Source organism: Furipterus horrens, unplaced genomic scaffold (genome assembly GCF_987537825.1).
Source record: "Furipterus horrens unplaced genomic scaffold, mFurHor1.1.pri manual_scaffold_3, whole genome shotgun sequence".
NCBI classification, from domain to species: domain Eukaryota; kingdom Metazoa; phylum Chordata; class Mammalia; order Chiroptera; family Furipteridae; genus Furipterus; species Furipterus horrens.
Genome location: NW_028327173.1, coordinates 175,481,432 through 175,502,193, shown reverse-complemented (window position 1 = coordinate 175,502,193; position 20,762 = coordinate 175,481,432). Strand labels below are relative to the sequence as shown.

Here is a 20,762-nt window from a genome sequence, read left to right as displayed (position 1 = left end):
GTGGCTTCCTTTATCATTGTTGATTTTTTCATTGAAAAAATATTTGCATGTCTCTTCCACGGAAGGCTAGAGATACAATAGTGTAAGGAAAGTACAGTATTTTCCTTCATTGAGTTTAAGGTCTTTTTAGATTAACATTGAGCACAAATTAATCACACACAAAAATGTACATTTAGAATTGCACTTAGAAATATTAAATGATATGTGCAATGATAGACCTAAATGAGGGGAAGTTGATCTAGTTTGAAAAGGCAGGAAAGGCTTCTTTGAGGAAGTTTTTTTGAGATGATATCTGAAGACTGAGTAGTCATTAAATATTAGATAGGTGCTTGCAGTGGGGTGGTGGTATTGGCTTTCAGGAAAGAGGGAACACGATGTGCAAAGGCCCAGTGGAAGTAGGGACTGTGGTATGCTCAAAGGACTGAAAGAAAGCTGATGATCAAAAATGTGGTCAGCGATGCAGAGATTGACCAAAGACAAATTTGTGCAGGTAGGCAGTGGACATCCTATCCAAGACCTTTTGAGCTTTATTAAGGAATCTTGATTTTATAGTAAAAGTAGTAAAAGGGTATTAAAGATTTGAAGCAGAAAGGCAATATGGTCAGACTCTGAGAAGATACATGGAGGAAAAGGAGCAGGAGTGGATGCAGAGAGACTCTCAGAAGGTACCTGTATTAGTCTGGTTCACTGGATGGAAGCTCAGACTATTAGACATGGGTATGCAAAAAAAGAAGATATATTCAGGAAACATTTAAAAGGTAAAATTGACAGGGTGGATCTGATAGTAAGGATGAAGGATAGGGAGGTGTTTAGGATAACATCTGCGATCATGGATGTTACGTTTGGGGAAGTGATAGTGTCATTCACAGATGTTCAAAAAGCTTACAGAGGAGCATATTTCAGAGGTAGAATAGGGGTGGAGGTTATGAGTTTGCTTTTGAACATGACTAGTGTAGGACTTCTTTGAGATATTCAACTAAAGAAGTAGACAGCTGAATATATGCGTCTAAAGCTCGGGGAAGAAATGTGAACTAGAGATGGAAATCTACATTTTTAACTGATGCCTCCTGGAATTCAGGATTGAGGTCTTGGCTGGAATTCTAAATGTGGCAGTTGTCAATATAGAGGTGATATGTAATACTATGAACTTAGATGAAGTCACCTAGAGAGGGAATGAATGTAGTTAAAAAAGATTCAAGGGTTAAGCTCTGGAACAATTCAAAATATTTAAAAATCAAGTTAGAGGAGGAGGATCCAGTTAAGGAAACTAAGAAGGGATGGCTAGAAAAATAGAAAACTGATATATAAGAATGATGTCTAGAAGCCAATGTAGTAAGCATTCTGAGGAGGAAATGAACTATCAAATACTGCTGGTGGGTCAAATTGCAGACAGAATTCACCATTAGCTTTAGGGATGTGGTTGCCGTGGAGGATCTTGAGCTTTTTTTATGGAGTGGTGAGAATGAAAACCTTGTCTGGCCGGGTAGCGTAGTTGGTTAGAGCATTGTCCTGATATGCCAAGGTTACAGGTTCGATTCCTGGTCAGGGCACATGCAAGAAGCAACCAATGAATGCATAAACAAGTGGAACAACAAAATCGATGTTCCTCTCACTCTCCCCCTATCCCTCTCCATCTCTACCTACCTTCCCTTTCTCTCCCTCAAATCAATTTTAAAAAAGAGTGAAAACCTCGTTGAGCCCTGGCTGGTGTGGGCCAGTGGATTGAGTGCCATCTTGCGAACCAAACAGTTACTGGTTTGATTCCCAGTCAAGGCATGTGCCTGGATTGCAGGCCAGGTTCCCAGTTGGGGGCGTGCGAGAGGCAACCAAACATGGATGTTTCTCTCCCTCTCTCTCCCTCCCTTACCCTCTCTAAAAATAAATAAATAAAAAACATATTTTTTAAAAAAGAAAACCTTGTAGTGGAATTAAGAGAATGGAAAGCAAGGAATTGGAGTTAGTGAGTATGACACTGAAAGAATGAGGGTAGTTGGATAGAAATGTGGGGTCAGAAAAGATTTCTGTTTTGTTTTGAGGTGAGAGAGATTACAGCATATATATGGAGATGATTCAATAGAGAGGGATAAGTTGATTTTATAGCAAAAAGGGGGGAATTGCTGGAGTGATGTCTAGTATGTTGTGCACAAGAAGGAGAGCTTGGCCAAAGGTAGGAGGAGTATGGTCAAATTCATATGTAAAAGGAAAAGCACATACCTGGATAGGATTGCACCTAGATTGGATCGGGAGAACCTGTGGACAATATCTATAGATTGCTTATGTTTTCTCAGTGAATAAGATGTAAAGTCATTAGCTGAGAGTTGGGAGAAGGTGGAAGTTTGAAAAAAGAGGAGTAGATGTGAGATAGATAGTTAGAAGAAGGGGAAAATTGAATGAGTCAGGGAAAAAATTGGATTGCTGGACAGCATTAAAGGCCTACTTCAGGGTTAGTGATCATGATTTTAAAGTGAGACATATTACTCAGTTTTATGTTTTTCTCCAACTGTATTTAGTTCTGTTAGTGCAAATTTATTAATAGGCAGAGAGTTGAATTTAACCAGTGTTGGGATTTTTGCCTGGTTAGTATGACAAAGTCAGAGAGGGCCAAGGGGTTTGAGGATGATGCAGAGGAGAGTGATTTCAGTAACAGGCTATGAAAACTAAGGCAGATTAGGAGGGATGTGATAACTTGAAGAGGTAGACAGCGAAAAGATAGTTTCAATAGATTGTAGATCCTAATAGAACTTAAATATTGTTGGAGTTAGGATATTAAGGGTATCAGGTGAAAAGATAAGTGATTAGAATGATTGAAGGTGAGATTATGAAGTATTTCCTATATTGGTGAAGACAAAATCTAGTCTGGGACTGTGGGAGTCTGAGATGGGGCAGAGGACAAGACTGAGTATCAGAAACTTTCACCTATATGGATATTGGAAACACTATAAACTGTGACAGGCATAATGTTAGAGAGAGAATAACGATGAGCCTAGTGCTAAAAATCCTTAAGGAACTAGAGGGATTTCTTTTTAAGAATCCATAGGCGGTCTGATGGCAGTTTTGTTTTTTCTTTTTGTTTTCATTTTGTTTTGTTTTTTAAGAGAGGGTGCGACAATAGAATGTAAGTGGTAATGAATGAAATGCAAGAAAGGCCCACCTTTAGGTCTCAGATGGATGTAGAGAAGAAATCAGCCACCACTTAAGAGGATTTGAGAGGCAGTGGGGTTCAGAAGAAGAGCTGATGATACAGAAGTGTTGCCGGTGCCTGACCATGAATCTCATGAGACCTAGTCCAGGGGTTAGGGAGGGATGTTCTGATGAGGGAAGAAAATGGCTTTGTGAGGTTAGAGAATCCAGGTGGTGAGAAATGCCTTTGTAATCATTGACTTTTTGTAGAATGTACTAAAGGAGATAAGGCATTAATAGGATTAGTCCTTAGGCTCAGAAACTTAAGTGGATTTCTTAATTCATCTAAACTAGGACACTTTGAGAAAGGGGAGAAGGATTTCAAGAGAATTAGAGTTAAAATTATAATATTTTGAATTATTTATTGATTGGCAGATTCTGTTTTATTAGGTCTATAACATTTCTATTCAAAAACTTTCAAAACAATTTTTCCTAAAAACGTTTGTGACATTAAAATTTTTTTTTACATTGATTATCTAAATATAACATATAATCTAAAAACTAACATAAGTAGCATAGTCATTCTTTTTTTTTTCTTTATGCATAGTCATTCTTAGTATATATTTTTTTAGCTTGTCTAACATAGTATTGCTGATATTTTTTGAAAAAGATATATTTTTTCCATATGGCCTTATTTTTATTTTTCTTAAAAAATTGGCTGTAGTCATCTTCAGAGTTGCAATTTATGGTTAATAAATTTGAAGTGAGACCTTCAGTTAATTCTTTTCCTTAGATCATAGTATTTTTCAATAATAAAATACTCTGTTTAGGTTCTCAGGCACCCAGTACTCTGAGCAAATTCTACTAAACAGAAGTCTCAATTTTTAAAAATTTTATTTTAATTGAAATGTATAAAATGTATAAATATTTCAGCTTTAGTATTTTTTAGGTTCTGCCTTTTTACCTGCATTTAGAGTACCCTTTTTCAATAATAAGGTTTTCAGTATTTTTAAAGACAAAATTCATCAAGTTTAAGTTTTCTCTAAGATTAGAATATTTCACAGATTTTAAGCCTACTTAATTTTATTTCATTCTGGCATAGAACATAAATTTATATTATTAAAAAGGAGTTTCATTAAAAGATTCTTTCTACAAGTCAACATATTCCAAAGTGCTATTCCAAAATTCCAAAATTAAGTCATTCACTGTGTGTGTCAGCTTTTAATGCACAATTTGTTCAATTCTTATTTGCTTTTGTAGGGATAAATTTCAGTGTCTTCCTGTTTATAGTTTTTTCATTAATTGCATTTTACTAAAAGTTTCAAAGACATAAGTTGAATGATCTGATTAAAGATTTCTAATTTTGAACAAAATGCAACTAAGATTTAAACGACTTGTTTCTAATGATAATAACTACACAATAATAGTACCATGATTTATGGCACAGATTTTATAAAGTCACTCTTCAAAGGCTCAAATGTATTAAAGATATAATTGATAGGTGGCAGAGAAAGCATCTGCAGTGTTGAAGTATTTTTGTATACTTAATATCAGTCTGTTACAAAATTTTTGTTGTTTAATCTGGATATGAATAAAATTATCTAAAAATTTGACAAGTATGATTTCTGTTTTGACTGGTATCTTATCACAGCTCATCTGTGCACAATTATGAATTATAATTACAATTCCAAGTACATTTGTGTTTTATAGGTTAGTAAGAACATTGTTTTTACTACAGTGTTTGGCTCTATAAGAATTATATTATTACTGTAAAAGTTAAGAATTTTATCTTTAGCATTGAACTTTTCAAATGAAGTTAGATAGAATTCTCATGTCAGACATTTCACTTTCAGTAAAATGAACCTACAGAAGCTGTGCTTTGTTTCCATGAACTGAAGGGAAAACTAAACCATTATTGGAATTAATCTGACTTGCTGTTCAAATCTCTGATGGCATTGGTATAAAACCAGCATCTTTAACTGTTTGAAAAGCTCTTTTACTAATGGAAACAACACATTAACAGCTATCACTTTACTTTTAATACTTGCACCAGAAAACTTAGAATGAAAAATGAACAAAATTAATTTAGAACAACTGTCATTTGTTTTAATGCTTCACTGTCCAATATAGTAGTTACTAGCCACTCGTAACTATTTAGTTTTAAATTAATTAAAATTAACTAAATTAAAAATTTAGTCCCTCAGTCCCACTAGCCACATTTCAGTGCTCGGTAGCCAGATATAGACCATTTCCATCATCTCAGAAAGTTCAATTGGACAGCAAAGTCATAACTGACAAGATGCAAATTCAGTCTGCAGCTGCAGAAGCATGGTTTTCAAGTAGTCTCAACATAACTATGGACTTAGGAAGTAGATGCTGATACTTCTTCAGGAGTTGATCTGACTTTTCTATGGTGTTGTCACCGTCGCCCCCATGGTAAATGTCAACTAAGATTTTGTTCATGTTACACTTTTATTACCAAGTACTTGAGAAGCAGAAATTTAGTGTTTAACTTTTTATTAAACAAGTACTTCATGTATTTTTCTCCAGTTCATTGCTACTGAAAGGTTTTGGTTTTTGCAAAACTTAAAAAGCATAGCCAATAATAAAATTAGTAAGTAGTTTATTCCTACAGTAAATGACAAAAGCACTGTAGGAAGAATGTCCCGGCTACTCTGAAAGCTCTTCAAAGGATAACAACTATATTCTGCATATATTTCTCATTAATTCCACTGTATTTCACTATTATTTCGCACTGGCCCCACCAACTGGCAGCTGCAACTTTGTTCATCTTCCTTGAATGCTACACCAAATAGTTGGTAGGGACAGCAATATGAATACCTCTCCGGTCACCACTGGATACTGAAAGAAATCACTTTCCCTACGAGCCTCTGTTTGACTTCACTTTGGTTTTTATTAGTTGACACCTGCTATCCTTGAGAAGTGTGATTTTGCATCAAGAAAGGAATGGAAAGGGGGAGATGAGTTATCACTGGTTGTCTTTCAGATTCACCTGTGTGTTCAAGTGAGAACTCTATTCATTGCACTTGTTACATTACTGAACAAGGTTATGACAGAACTGGGAATGCAAAGGGGTCTGTCACACCCACCCCATCCGATTTTGATGCAGCTAATATTAATTGAGAATAAATGCTAAACTAGCTGGATGGACAAAACAGGAATGTCCTGGTCAAACCGATTTTTATGGGTTTCCTATTTATTTCCTATAGAAGGGAGTCAAAGCTCCTCACTCTGGCATTAAGGTTATCCTGAACAGAATGATCCTAATTAACATTTTCTTTCTCAATTTCCTGTTCTGTCTGCTCTAGGTAAATGTCCCCAACCTTTACTTACTTTATATTTTGGTTCATGTGTTTTGTCTGTTTGAAACTGCTCTTTTCACCAATGGCAGCATATCCTACTTGTCCTTTGACTCCCCAGTGTAAATAACCACCCTTCTCATTGTCCAAGTGGGATTTTTTTTCCTTCTGAACATCTACACTTCTTTTTATGGCTTCTCTTTGCCATTTTTCATGTTACTTGTATATTTCCTTTGCTTTTGTATGTGTCTAGATAGGACACTACCAGATGAATAAAAGCACTTGAAAGACAAGGTGTAAAATAAGATTTGAGAGGTATAGTTGATTATTTGCATAATCATCTTTGGATAATTGAGCTCTTGCATCCGTTTATTTAGTCAACAAACATTTATCAAGGTTTCTTTATAATGGAGACTGCTTTGTGTCAGAGACGCCATGGTGGGCAAGGGAGACGTGGTCCTTGCGGTTACAGAGATTACACACTCATTTTTTTTTTTTTTACGTTATTACAAATAAGTAAAGACTTTTTTGCCAGGGAGGAACTAAAGAGAATATTAAACCCACCTTTTATTTTAGAGCAAGGAGGTTAGCAGTCTTTGTTACCGAGGTTTATGAATGTAAAATGGGGAAACATACCTTGATTTTATTAGAAAAACTAAGCATTAAAAAAAAAATAGGCCTGAAAACAGGGTGACTTTAATGAGTGTCTTTCCTTTATAGCTGTATTGTGACCTGTGGAAGTGATGGTGATGTGAGGATTTGGGAAGACTTGGATGATGATGATCCTAAGTCCATTAATGTTGGAGAAAAGGCATATTCATGTGCTTTGAAGGTATTAAAAACAATTCCAGCAAATGATGTGAAATTGTACTGCCGTGTGATTTTTTATTTTTTTCTATGCTTACATAAAAAGTGTTTTTTATAAGTTTTGAATAGGTAAACCGTTTTGTTTCTCTTATGAAATAATATTTAAAAATGTATAACAATGCCATAACTTGCCCCAAATTTTTACAGGTGAAATCTGAATGGTTTATTCAAGGTGATTAATGGATATTAATAGTGAACCAATTAAAGTATATGCAAGAAGGTGTACCTTTTTTTTTTTTTTTTTTAAGAAAAAGGTTTAAATGTTCCTTTTATTTTCTTTGTGGCACAACCCTAGCGTTTTCAGGTTTTGAGATATAGGTTACTTGGAGAATGAAGACATGTTTTCAGAAGGACTTTGCAAACCAAGAATCTAAAAACTACTAAGCTTTTTGTGAAGAATTTTAAGTTGAATGATTTGTATTTGGGTAAGAAAAAAGTATGTCCACAGAATTAGTATTCTTTTAAAACTCAGGCAGATTCAAGTAGATGAGATGGTATGTAGATACTTTAGATATTCTTTTTTAAATGGTCATATAAATTGGAAAATAATTTTCCAGAAGAAAAAATGACCAGAAGTGTAAATGACTAATATACATTAAATTGAAGCTAAATCTCACTAATAAGCAAAGAAGTGTAAATTAAACAGTTGGATTTTTTTCTATAAGATTGGCAAGAATGGAAATTATTATTATTATTTTTAAGTATATTTTATTGATAATGTTATTATAGTAGTTCCAATTTTTTTCCCCTTTGCTTCCCTCTGCCCAGTACCCCCCTTCCCTCTAGCAATCCCACCCCACTTAGTTCATGCCCATGGGTCGTGCATATAAGTTCTTTGGCTTCACCCTTTCCTATATTATTCTCAACTTCCCATGTCTATTCTGTACCAATCGATTATGCTTCTTAATCCCTGCACCATGTCCCTATTTCTCCCCCTCCCCACTCCCAGCTGATAATCCTCCAGCTGATCCCCATACCTATGATTCTGTTCCTGTTCTGGCTTGCTTAGTTGGATTTTGTTTTTACTTTTTAGATTCAGTTGTTGAAAGTTATGAGTTTGTTGTCATTTTAGTGTTCATAGTTTTGATCTTTTTCTTAAGTAAGTCCCTTTGACATTTCATATAATAATGGGTTGGTGATGATGAGCTCCTTTAGCTTTACCTGGTCTGGGAAGCACTTCATCTGCCCTTCCATTCTAAATGATAGCCTTGCTGGATAGAGTAATCCTGGTTGCAGGTTGCTTTTCATCACATTGAACACTGCTTGCCAGTCCCTTCCTGCCTGCAGTGTCCTCTGAGAAATCAGCTGATAGTCCTATAGGCACCCCCGTGTAGGCAACTCTCTGCCTCTCTCCTGCTGCCCCCAGAACTCTCTTTATCTTTCACCTTTGACATCTCAATCATGATGTGTCCTGGTGTGGTCCCCTCTTGGTCCTGCTCACCTAGGACCCTCCATGTTTCCCGGACCTGTATATCCAATCTCCTTCACCAAATTTGGGAAGTTTTCCTCATTTTTTTCAATTCTTGCTTTCTCATTCTGCACTGGTTGACTGTTTTTTTCTTCCTTATGTTCCCTGTTTTCCTCCCCTTCACCATTGGTTTTGTGTGGATTTTCCTTCGTTTCACTTAGCATAACCTTCACTTCTTCTCTTATGCATTTGCCGTACTCAAGCATATCTGTCAAGCCTGTGAGCATCTTTATCACCAGTGTTTTGAATTCTGCATCTATTAGGTTGTCTGTCTCCTCATTCTGACAGGCTCCTGTGTTTGTTTGCCTCCGAGTCCTAGGTAGAGCTGTCACTCCTGTTACGTTGTGAGGGGCGGAACCTTAGGGATTTGGCAGTACAGGGCGACCTGCTTCACCACGTTCTTGCACTGTGCATGGGGGAGGGGTCTGAGAGGGAACAGTGCTGCCTGCCCAGCACTTGCCCTTTTTCCAGGCACCTCTCCTACTTCCGCACCAGACTGGTGCCCCTCTAGCTGCTGCCCTGGGCGTCATTCCCAGAGTGGGTGGGTCTGCGGATGTTATGGGTCTGCCAGTAATAGCAAGGGCTTGGAAAAGTGTTTGTAAAGGAAAAACACTCTCGTGTGTGTGTGTGTGTGTGTGTGTGTGTGTGTGTGTTTTAACTCCCACACTACTACCATACTCCCAACACTTCTGACACTAGATATGTTGATTTTTTCCCACACCAGGCAATTCTCTGCAACACCAGGTGGGTGTCCTATAATTCAACTCAATTCAATTTTGACAATCACTGGAGTTTGTGCAGACTCCACAAGTTAAAGGCTCAGTCACATGACACTGTCCCTCACTTCAGATACCAATCACAAGTAGGTCCCCAGGTCACCCATGGCTTCTGTTCAACTGGGCTATAAATTGCGGGTTCCCATGACCCCCCTCCTTGGTTTCTATCATTTGCTATAGCAGTTCACAGAACTTGGGGAAGTACGTCTGTCAGTTTATTATATAATAAAGGATATGTTAAGGGATACAGATAAACAGCCAGATAAAGAGGTCTGTACGGCAGTGTCTGGGGGTTCCTGAGTGCAGGAGCTTTGGTCCCTGTGGAATTGGGGTGCACCGGCCTCATAGTATATGGATGTGTTTACCAACCTGGAAGCACCTCAAACCCCATGTTATTGGGATTTTTCTGGAAGCTTTATTACATGAGATGATTGATTATTAACTCCATTTCCAGCTCCTTTCCCCTTCTTCCAGGGTTGGGGGTGGGGCTAAATGTTCTAAGATTCCAGTCATGGCTTTATCTTTCTAGGGACTAGCAGTTATCCTGAAGCTATCCAGGAGTCAGGGCGAGTGGCACATTAGAACAACAGATACTCCTATTACTCAGGAAATTCCAAAGGATTTAGGAGCTCTTGTGTCAGGAATTAGGGTCAAAGGCCAACGATTAGAACAAAAGATGTTTCTTGTGTTCTTATCACTTAGAAAATTACAAGGGTTTTAGGCACTCTTCCAAAAATTGGGAGTAGAGATTAGTATATATTTCCCGTATGTCACAGTTATCCACAGTTGCTGCCATATTTTTCAGAGGAAGTTGATACTTCATATCAACATTAGAATGCACACATTGCCTTGTTCATGTCTTTGTGTCTCAAATCTCTCCTTTTTCTTATAAGGGTGCCAATTCTTATTATATATGCAAAGACCCTATTTCCAAATAAGGTCATTCTCAGGTACCAGGGCATAGGACTTTAAGATGTCTCTTGGAGGCCATTATTCAGCCCACTGTAAGTACCATAGTCAGTTTTCTTTGGCTTTAGGGAATGGAGTTTATGGGACTTCATTGAAATGATATTACCAAATAGCCATGCAAAGTTGACAGTTTTACAGTGTATTTCATTTAAAACATAGTTGCTTATAAACATACTTTCTGTCTTTGGACTCAGTCACACAGGAAAATACAGTTAGGTGCTTTATTTGAGAAAAAAGTGGAGAAAATATCACCCTCCAAAATAGTGAAACTCGGATGAATTGACATATTTGTGGGTAGTAATACTTAATTAACACTTGCATAGTATTTTACAGCGTCAGGCCTTTTAACAAAGATATGGAGAGGTATGTGGAATTATCTTCATTTTAATCTTGGGAAAACCAAAGCTTAGAGGAAGGTGAAATGACTTAGTAAGGAACACAATGGGCTGGACTCCAGGTCATTCTGTGCTGGGTTCCATTCCTCCCAGCCCACCAGGGAGGAGTGGGCTGACCAGGTCCTGACCAGAGCCCCTGATCCTTTGGATGGTTTGTTTTTTTTTAAACTTTTATTAGTTGACGAAGTACTGATAGTATTTGGTTTCCCAGTAGATTTGTTGGAAAATGACTTCAAAGCAAGTTTTTTTATTCAGGCCTTCTAGGAGAATGAGTATAGTTATATACTTTAATATGAATAGAGGGCTAGTTAACATGTTACTAAAGAATTACCAAAATTCTTTATTAGAGCTAAGGATGCTTAGTCAGCATTCTGTTAGAATCTGTCTGCAAGAAAGGCACAGCCAGGTTGCAAAATTCCTGTAGATTTGCACGTGTGAATAGTTGGTGTATCTGCAGTTTGCCAAAGAACACTTGGCATCATCAGTGTTGTCTTGAATTGGTTATAGTTTCTTATTGATTCTCTTCTTGTTTTTACATTTAAATTATTGTCAGCTTTGCTTCAACCTTATGAATTTAGTTTATTGTGGATTGTTTAACTACTTACAGTAATTACAATGTAGGCATAAATAGTACCTTTCACCAGCCTTCCAGTAATTGAACTTGATAAATGTATATTACAGTTCAGATTTGAATCATCTGTACTGTTATTCAAAAAGATGTATGTATTCTCCACCTTTTGTTATTTGGTAACATGTCATTGTTATCAACAAGTTCTCTTTCCACTGGAGCAGAAGTGGGCGCTATAGACTAAGGGTCCTAAATATGCAAAATGTGCAAATATTTCTGAGATCTATTGCTATATGATAGAGTATTCATTAACAAACTTGAATCATTTGTTTCTCTTGGCAATTATCATTTAATCTAAATTACTAAATTGACAATATGATTTATCAAAGCTTCTATGTGGTTGCTATGATTTAGTATGTTGGCACTTAATCTCTTTTAGAAAAGTAATAAAATTAAAGTAACTTGTATGATCATTGATCTTTTATGATTTTTAGCTAAAAGCTCTACAAAGCAATGGTATCTGCTGATCATTTTCAGAACCTGAAACTTTCTGTTTATTTAGTGTTTTTAAGAAGGCACTGTGGAGTCTGCATTTAGATTTTATCCCATTCCAGAAAGACGTGTAACATAATGATTTTGTTGTGGAAGCTACAGTGTGGCCATTGTGGCCGTGCCTTCTGATATGCTCGCTTCTGACTGAAACTAGCTATGTTTTCTTGGAAAAGCCCTCCTCTGTCTCTTTTTTTTTAATGACACTTGTAAATTCATAAAAATACTAATTAAATATTTTTCTTAACCAGAAGTAAAAGAAAAATCAGAGGCTAAATGTCTGGTGAAGGGGGAATTAAGTTTTCTAAAGGTAGCAAAGAGAATTAAATTTTCTTAACTAGCAAATAAAATTTTCTTGCTAATATACATTTCAGGAAAGTTGTACATTGATAATTTTTCTCTTGACATGAATTATACTTAAAAGTTTTTCATTTGTTTGTTTGCTTTTAAGGATTTTTAACTGTGGAGAGATTCTCAGTCAATTTAGATTTGTCTTGTCAATATTTCTTACCAGTATTTTCCTTTTAGAGTGGAAAATTGGTCACTGCGGTATCTAACAATACTATTCAAGTCCATACATTTCCTGAAGGAGTTCCAGATGGTATATTGACTCGCTTCACCACAAATGCAAACCATGTGGTTTTTAATAGTGATGGTACAAAAATCGCTGCTGGAGCTGGGTAAGGCTCTTCGATATCAGAAAGGAAAATAATGTTAGAACAGAATGGCCTCATTCGTTGCTTTCAGGGTAACATTTTCAGGACTCTCTTCATTTTTGTTCGCTTCATTTTTACATTAAAAACTTTTTAACTAGTAAAGATTTTTGAGGACAAACTTGTGCTTCTTGTGAATTGAGATCTATATATTGCTTTGCAGACAGTCTGTTTATAAATGATGAAGAAGATTGGGGAAGATGATAGTTTGGGACAAAATTTAAAAATTTATTTTAGGTAGAACCAGGCCTTTACAGTCAAGATTTTTGTGTTTTCCCTTGATGTTTATTTGTCATAGGAAAAAAATGTAATTGTTGACTCACTGAGGTGGAGTAAAAGGTATAGCCCTTTTAAAAATGGTGTGACTAAGTCGATTAGCAAATAATAAAAGCCTAAAATGTAACTATAGAAGCCACTTAGGAAGTATTTGTTTTAACATAATTCGAAATCTTGACTTGTGTTTTTAGCATCTTTATAGAACAAAACTAAAAGATGGGTCAATAAATTTGGCTGTCAAATTTCACAAATTGCTGTAAAGAAATTATGGCATTCTTGTGATTTTGAAATATTTGGATCATAGTTTTTAGGAATCTTTTGTATTGGCATTCATGTATCACTCTTACTGTTCATAGTGACTTTCTAGTCAAAGTTGTAGACGTGATGGATTGCAGCCAACAGAAAACATTTCGAGGACATGAAGCTCCTATTTTAAGTCTTTCCTTGGATCCTAAGGACGTCTTTCTGGTAATAACTTTTCCTCCTTTCTTTTTGCATTTTTCTTGATTATGTTTAAAATTGTAAGAGAATTAGCAGAAAATTTCACAGTTAATAAAAAGACACTTTGATTTATTAATCGAACCAGTTTTCATATAGTATTATGGCTGTAACTGTAGAGAAATCTATTGTTTTATTCCTGCAGGCATCTGCTAGTTGTGATGGATCTGCCAGAGTGTGGCAAATTTCAGATCAGGTAAACTCATCAATTTGAATTTAAAACTTTTTGCCCATTTCCGTAATGTATTATATTGAGTGTTACATATTGTATTATTTGGTCAAATTAGTAATTCTTTTTCTTTATAGTTTGTTTCTTTTGAGTAGCATTAAAAACTTTTTGTGATCAAACTCCATAATAATCTAATGCAAAAGTAAATATGTTGAAGACTTAACTGCTTTTGTACTCAATCACAAGAGAAATGATAGATTTATATTTCATTTTTAGGTGTTGTAAGTCAGTGGGGGAAATTCAGTCATTATATTTGTAAACTAATTGCCATCTGTTGGGCCCTAGATGTTGGGGATACAAAAATAAAATAAAACATGGGCCACACTTGATTTGGAGAGTCACATAACAAGTATTCTAACCCAGCCTGATAAAACATTTTTTCTTTTTGTTTTTAAATTATTGTTTGTTTGTTTTCTATGAAAGTTTTAAAGGCGGTATGAAGAAGGTGCTCTCCATATTGGCAGGGGATACAATTAATTTTTCCTTGGGCAGTCAGAGAGACCTTGGCCTTGGCATTTGTAGAGATGTGGGTGATGAGAAAAATATTCCCACAAATATGCCTCAGTAGCCACACTTTCTTCCCCTCATTCTTGAACTATTTTTAGTAGGGTTCATTTTGGCACCATAACATTTTATAGTAGATCTCTAATGTATATTTTTGTAGAGATGTCAAGATTTTAATATACTGTATTGGGTTTTTTATGTGTGTGGAGGTATGTTTATTCAATGAGTATTGTGTATACTTATTCTACATAAATGTTTTTTTTCATTTAATTATTTAAGACTTATGCTCTTTATATCTCTGAAGGACTTAAAGTAATTTAGATAAGTCAAACATTACCATAATTAAATTAAAGTGAGTTAAGTTGCCTTTTTCTGAGCTATATATCAATTTAAGAAATCCATCTATTAAATAATTCAGTTCTGCATATTTTTGGGGGAGGATTTTTATAAAGGGAAATAATTCTTTTTAATTAGACATGTGCTATTAGTTGGCCACTGCTACGAAAGTCCAATGATGTGATAAATGCAAAATCAATCTGCAGACTTGCTTGGCAGCCAAAAAGTGGGAAGGTAAGTGACTCTTGTTTTTCAACCTTTAGAAGAATCATTTGTTTCAGTTCTTTTCAAGTGTGAATGTAAGAATAGGTTTTTAAAATTATTGTTCTATTACAGTTGTCTCAATTTTCCCCTCTCCCACCCATCCCCCTGCTCCCATAGTCAATTAAGAATAACTTTGAATTGTAATATTTCATTTGGATTATAAATTTTTGAGACCCAGGCCAACTAATTAATGTTGAGGTGCTTTTAGGAAATAGTTCAGCTTTTTAAAGAATCTTTTTTAAAGAGTACATTTTGCGTGAATGAATTTTATATTCTTTACATTCATGTTTACTGGTACGACTCTGGAAACAGTCTCGTTATGTTCACTCTTACCATTAGTGTTTAACATTTTGGAGTGTACTAGCAGATACAGTTAGACACTAGAAAGGTATGAGAAGTTCGGAGAATGCCCATCTGCAAATGAAATGCTTGTATTTATGGAAATTCCAAGGAAATGAACTGAGGGAAAATCTTAATAATAAGAAGAAACTTCAGTAAGGTAGCTGTAAGCAAAATTAATATTCAAAACCAATAACAATCCTGTATAACAACAGCCATTTAGAAAATACAGTAGGAAAAAACAACATTTTATTTTTAAAAAATTTTTATATGAAAAAATAAAATAACTAGTGATAACTTAGTAAGAAATATGAAAGATCTTTATAAAGAACACTTTAACATGCTAGCAGGAGGAGTTAAAGATGACTTGTTAAATAGAAAAATATATCCCATCCTTAGGAAAGTTTTGATATAAAGAAAGATTTAGTTCTTCCTTAAATTCTGTAGTTTGGAAGACATTCAAATATAAAATATCAGTAAGATGTTTGAGGAAATCAGATAATGCTGATCTTAAAGTCCATATAGAAAACTAAAGTCTTCAAAAAGTGATAGAGTCTAACCCAGTGAGATATAACATATGATAATGCTATGGGAATTAAAAGTTTGCTACTGATTCATGAATAGACAGATAACCTATTAAACAGAGAAATGGAATCAGTATATATGGGAAATTAGTGTATGGTAAAGGTGGAGAAAAGGAGATGTAGTAACTATTGGCAAAAGACATGAATATCAGAAGTGAGAATCATTGAGGACCATCTTGGAGGCTTCCTATCACATGGCTATATTCTTACAACTTCTCTGTGTGAAATTGAAGAAGATTAATAAATTTAACAATATAAAAAGTAAATATTTTCATATTAAAAAGTATTTCAGAGTCAAAGGACAAGTTTGAAACAATATGACAAAGGGATAATCTCATTAATATACAAAGAGTTGTTATAAATCAATAAAATCCAAATAGAAAAATGGGGAGAACACCTATAAGATTTATGAATTGCTTAATAAAGCTAATTTGGTCTTCAAAAAAAGGGGAAAGGTTAGACAAGGACATGAGCAGATAGTGTATAGAAAAAGATATACAGATGGCTTTTAACATGTGAAAATATATGCAGTCTTTTGTACTAAAAAATACAAATTGAAGCTGTAGTGAGAGTCTTTCATTAATCAGATAGTCAAAGATCAAAAGTTTGATTATATGCTATGTGGAAGAGGGTGTGGTGGTTTTTGTCAGAATTAAAGACCAACAGTACTACTTCTAGGCTCATTTTTATAAGTATATTTATGCATAGGCACTACAGGGTACTTAAAACAAAAATGTTGTATCATTGTTTATAGTAGCAAAAGACTGGAAATATCCAAAAGGTTCATCACTAGGAAATTAATTAAATAAATTGTAGTATTCCTGAAAGTGGAATACTGCACAACTGTTAGAATGTGATATATCTGTATACCCTCCCTTGAAATAAATCTTCAGAGAAATTAAGAAACATCAAGCTGTAGAATAATAGGTATAGAAAAATGCTGTTTATTAATTGTGTGTATGTACTTGTATATATGTGTACATTCTTGTATAGCCTATGCTTATATTTGCCTTTGGGAAGTGGAAACAGAATTTAGGTATGGAAGGGAGACTTGCTTTTCAACGTATCCCCTTTTGTGTCATGTGAACTTTTAAGAATGTACATTCTGTGTTAAATAATAAATAGTGGAGGAATCCAGTATGTATTTTTTCTTTGCTTATAAAACGTTCATTAGTCTGATTAATTTTTTTAATGTTATTTACTTATTTTAATCCTTATCAAGGACATTTTTTTCACTGCTTTTAGAGAGAGGTGTGAGAGAAATAAACATAGATGTGAGAAGCATTAATCAGTTGCCTTCTCATAGGCACTCTGACCAGGATTGAACCCACAACCTCAGTATGTGGCTCTGACTGGGAATCGAACCTATCACCTTTCCGTCTACAGGATGATGCTCCAACTAACTGAGCCACACTGACCAGGGATGATTTATCTGATTAATTTAAAAATTAATAAAATTAACATAGTTTTTCTGTTTGTGAATAATACTTTAAAAAAAAAATAAACATGGAAAGAATGTATTATATTTATTTTTTCTACTAGTCTATTTCTTTGGAAGAATACATAGGAAGATAAATTTCCTTAGGATTTTCAAAGTGTTCTGTCTCTGTTTCTTTCCTTCCAGTAAATTAGATGAATTTTTAGATTCAAAGGGTTTAGATACCTTAAACAATAGAATTAAGAATACTAGTAACTACAGGTACTCTGTTTTTTGGTGCAAGCAATAGAGTGACCATCACTCATTTATTGCTTATCAAGATTTTAAGTAATTTTTCTGAGTTTTGTTAGTTGCCAGTTAAAATGCAAATTTGTTTTTATGTTTTGTATGTTTATTTGGATGAATTTTCTGTCTTTTTTTCTCTTCAAATTTAATGTAAACTTCTCTTTAAACAGCACTTTATGTTTTCTAATAGTTACTAGCAGTTCCTGTGGAAAAATCTGTTAAGTTATATAGAAGAGAAACCTGGAGTAATCAATTTGATCTTTCAGATAATTTCATCTCTCAGGTAGGTTTTGTAAGTGACACTTTCAGTAGGCTAAAGAGAAAATTTAATGCATGATTTTCCTAAATACAGTTGCAGTTAAATATTGTTAGAAATGGAGAACAACTCTAAACTGTTATGCCTGCATCCACCTTCTTCTGCCTCTCAGCCTTTCTTCATTCAGCCAATAACTAGACAATATATAGGACTTTGCTAGGTCCTATTTGATCTTTCTTCTTTGTGAAATTTGATAAGAAAATCTTTCAAGTTATAAGAAGTCAAATTTAACCCTAGCATAGTATCAGAACAAGCTATTCTCACGATTTCAGTAATTGACCTTTATTTTTAAATATTTTACTGAGACTTGTGATCATAGACTCTGGAATTTTAGAGCAGGGAAGGTTGTTGGTCTGTATTGTCTCTCTCATCCACCCATTTTGCAAGTTCAGGAAATAGAGGCCCAGTAAGTGAGCAGTGACTTATTAAGGTTCACTTCACTTATTAGTTCTCTTTATCTTGATGGCAACTACTATAAGGATATCTTGTGTTTTTCTATCTTTCTAGGGTAATAACAGTTTTAGATTTTGTTTTTAAAATTGTGCCAGTATAATTTTGTCATGATAAATTTATAGCTGCTAGTGATAGTTGAAAATGATTGAAAAAGAAAGAAGTAAGCAAACTTTGTCTTGCAATTTGTTTATCAGATCTAATTAGAAGTTACATGGAGTACATCAAATATGGGTTATAAAAATTTGGATTTGGTAAGGTGAGTGTTTTGTTTCAAATTATACAAAATTGGTATTTATTGTTTTTCTTTATAGACTCTCAATATAGTAACCTGGTCTCCTTGTGGGCAATATTTAGCTGCAGGGAGTATTAACGGTTTGATTATAGTTTGGAATGTGGAAACCAAAGAGTGCATGGAAAGGTATGATTCAATGTATCTTTTGTCTTTTTCTTGCTTATTTCAATTAGATTTTGCTTTATGAAGCATTTCAAATATGTAATTATTAGATTGTCAAAATGCAAACAAGAACTTATTAGTGTGTAATAAGTCATTTAAGCTTTATTGATTCATTTGTTTGACCACTTTTATTTTATTTTTTAATTACAGTTGGCATTCGGTATTATTTTATATTAGTTTCAAGTTTATACCATAGTTGTTAGACAATTATATAACTTATGAAGTGATCCTCTGATAATTTAAGAACCCATTTGACACCATATTCATTTATAACCATTTAACCTTTTCAACCGAAAATTTACATAAAATATGTATAGTTTATATTTTTCTTGACAGTGTTTTATGAACTTACTTTTTAATTTTTAGGGTGAAACATGAGAAAGGTTATGCAATTTGTGGCCTAGCTTGGCATCCTACTTGTGGTCGAATAGCTTATACTGATGCGGAAGGAAATCTAGGGCTCCTGGAGAATGTTTGTAATCCCAATGGAAAGATACCAAACAGTAAGGTAATAAATAATATGGTAGAACAGTTTACTCAAAGTCTTTCTATGGTTAATGGATTTTGAAAGCACCACAAACTACATTATTTTCTTGGAAAATTATAATTTATGTGACTATATTCAGTAATGATCCTATAGTAAAGAAAATTGGTTAATATTGTTTAACCTAATGCTTCCCAAATATATTTTACTGAGAAACTTTTCCCTCCGTATAATGCCTATTAATACTCCTTGACTTTCCAAGGAATACCTTTGTGAAATACTGTTTTCCTATCCTGTTGTTCTGGGGATTATTAGTTAAATACAGGCATACCTCAGACATATTGTGGGTTCAGTTCCAGGCCACTGCAGTAAAGTGAATCACATAAAGCTAGTCACAATTATTTTGGTTCCCCAGTGCATTAAAATTTTTTATATGCATTATATTGTAGTTTATTAAGTGTGCAACACCATTATGTCTAAAAAAATAATGTACATACCTTACTTAAAAATACTTTATTGCTAAAAAATGTTAACCATCTTCTGATCGTTCAGTGTGTCGTAATGTTTTTGCCGATGGAGGGTCTTTACCTTCAATTTATAAAAATGTAATATCTGTAAAGCACAATAAAATGAAGTATGTCTGTAAATGTTTTATAACTAAAAATTAGAGTTAATTGTGACTTAGTTTTGGCCGATAAACTTTTTCTGCTCTGAATTAGCCTTAACTCTTAGAGCTACCCCTGTATCTCTTATGCGTAGACACGTAGCCTTACTGGAGGCTTCCTTTAAACAGTCTGCCCAAGAAAAAAGTATGTTAAAAAAGTGGAGACCTGAAAAGTAAAAAACATTCCACCTTGTTTTATACCTCCTTGTTTTTGTTCATTATTCTCCCTAACTGGCAGATATACCCATTCAGATTTCAAGTCTTGGTTTAAAATTCCAGTTAAAGATTGCAGACTTTATACATGCTTTTATTTCTGCTCAGATACCTTATATCTGAAACCCCCACTACACTAAAGGAATTTTTATTTTATTTTTTAATTTTTTAAATTTTATTTATTTCTTTATAGAGACAGGGGAGGGAAGAGAGGAAGAAAGGGAGAGAAACATTGATGTGAGAGAGAAACATCAATTGCATGTTTCCCAGCTGGTGACTGAACCCATAACCGAGGCATGTGCTCTGACCAGGAATCGATCCAGTGACCCTTCTGCTTTGCGAAATGATCCCCAGCCAACTGAGCCACACTGGTCAGGGCTAAAGGAATTTTTAAAATGCACAATCCTATAAGGCCAAGGAAGACAGTTTGAAGAGATGATGATGATAATATTTTGGAGGCTGGAAAATAGAAGGATGCTTGAAAACTAACTTTACCTTTTCAAAAAGTTGAATCCTAAGACATCAGCAGAGGAAAACTGAGGTGCAGTTCAGTTTGCCCAGCTGATGCCCCAAAGATTCAGAATTCGATATCATTAGGTACTTGTAAAAGTGAGCTGCCTTGGCTGGTGTGGCTCAGTGGATTGAATGCCAGCCTGTGAACCAAAGGGTCACAGGTTCGA

The 20,762-nt window shown here is 34.6% G+C and overlaps 1 protein-coding gene across 1 annotated transcript in view; it reads left to right on the top strand.

The window, feature by feature from the left end:
* The window catches only part of WDHD1 (WD repeat and HMG-box DNA binding protein 1), a 62,505-nt gene that overhangs the window by 1,451 nt on the left and 40,292 nt on the right, over positions 1 to 20,762 (top strand). The window contains exons 2-9 of the mRNA XM_090270908.1: positions 7,161 to 7,272; positions 12,561 to 12,712; positions 13,378 to 13,489; positions 13,665 to 13,715; positions 14,727 to 14,822; positions 17,689 to 17,781; positions 18,579 to 18,685; positions 19,088 to 19,229. Coding sequence (XP_090127034.1) covers positions 7,161 to 7,272; positions 12,561 to 12,712; positions 13,378 to 13,489; positions 13,665 to 13,715; positions 14,727 to 14,822; positions 17,689 to 17,781; positions 18,579 to 18,685; positions 19,088 to 19,229 — 865 coding nt within the window. The remainder of the gene's footprint in view (positions 1 to 7,160; positions 7,273 to 12,560; positions 12,713 to 13,377; positions 13,490 to 13,664; positions 13,716 to 14,726; positions 14,823 to 17,688; positions 17,782 to 18,578; positions 18,686 to 19,087; positions 19,230 to 20,762) is intronic.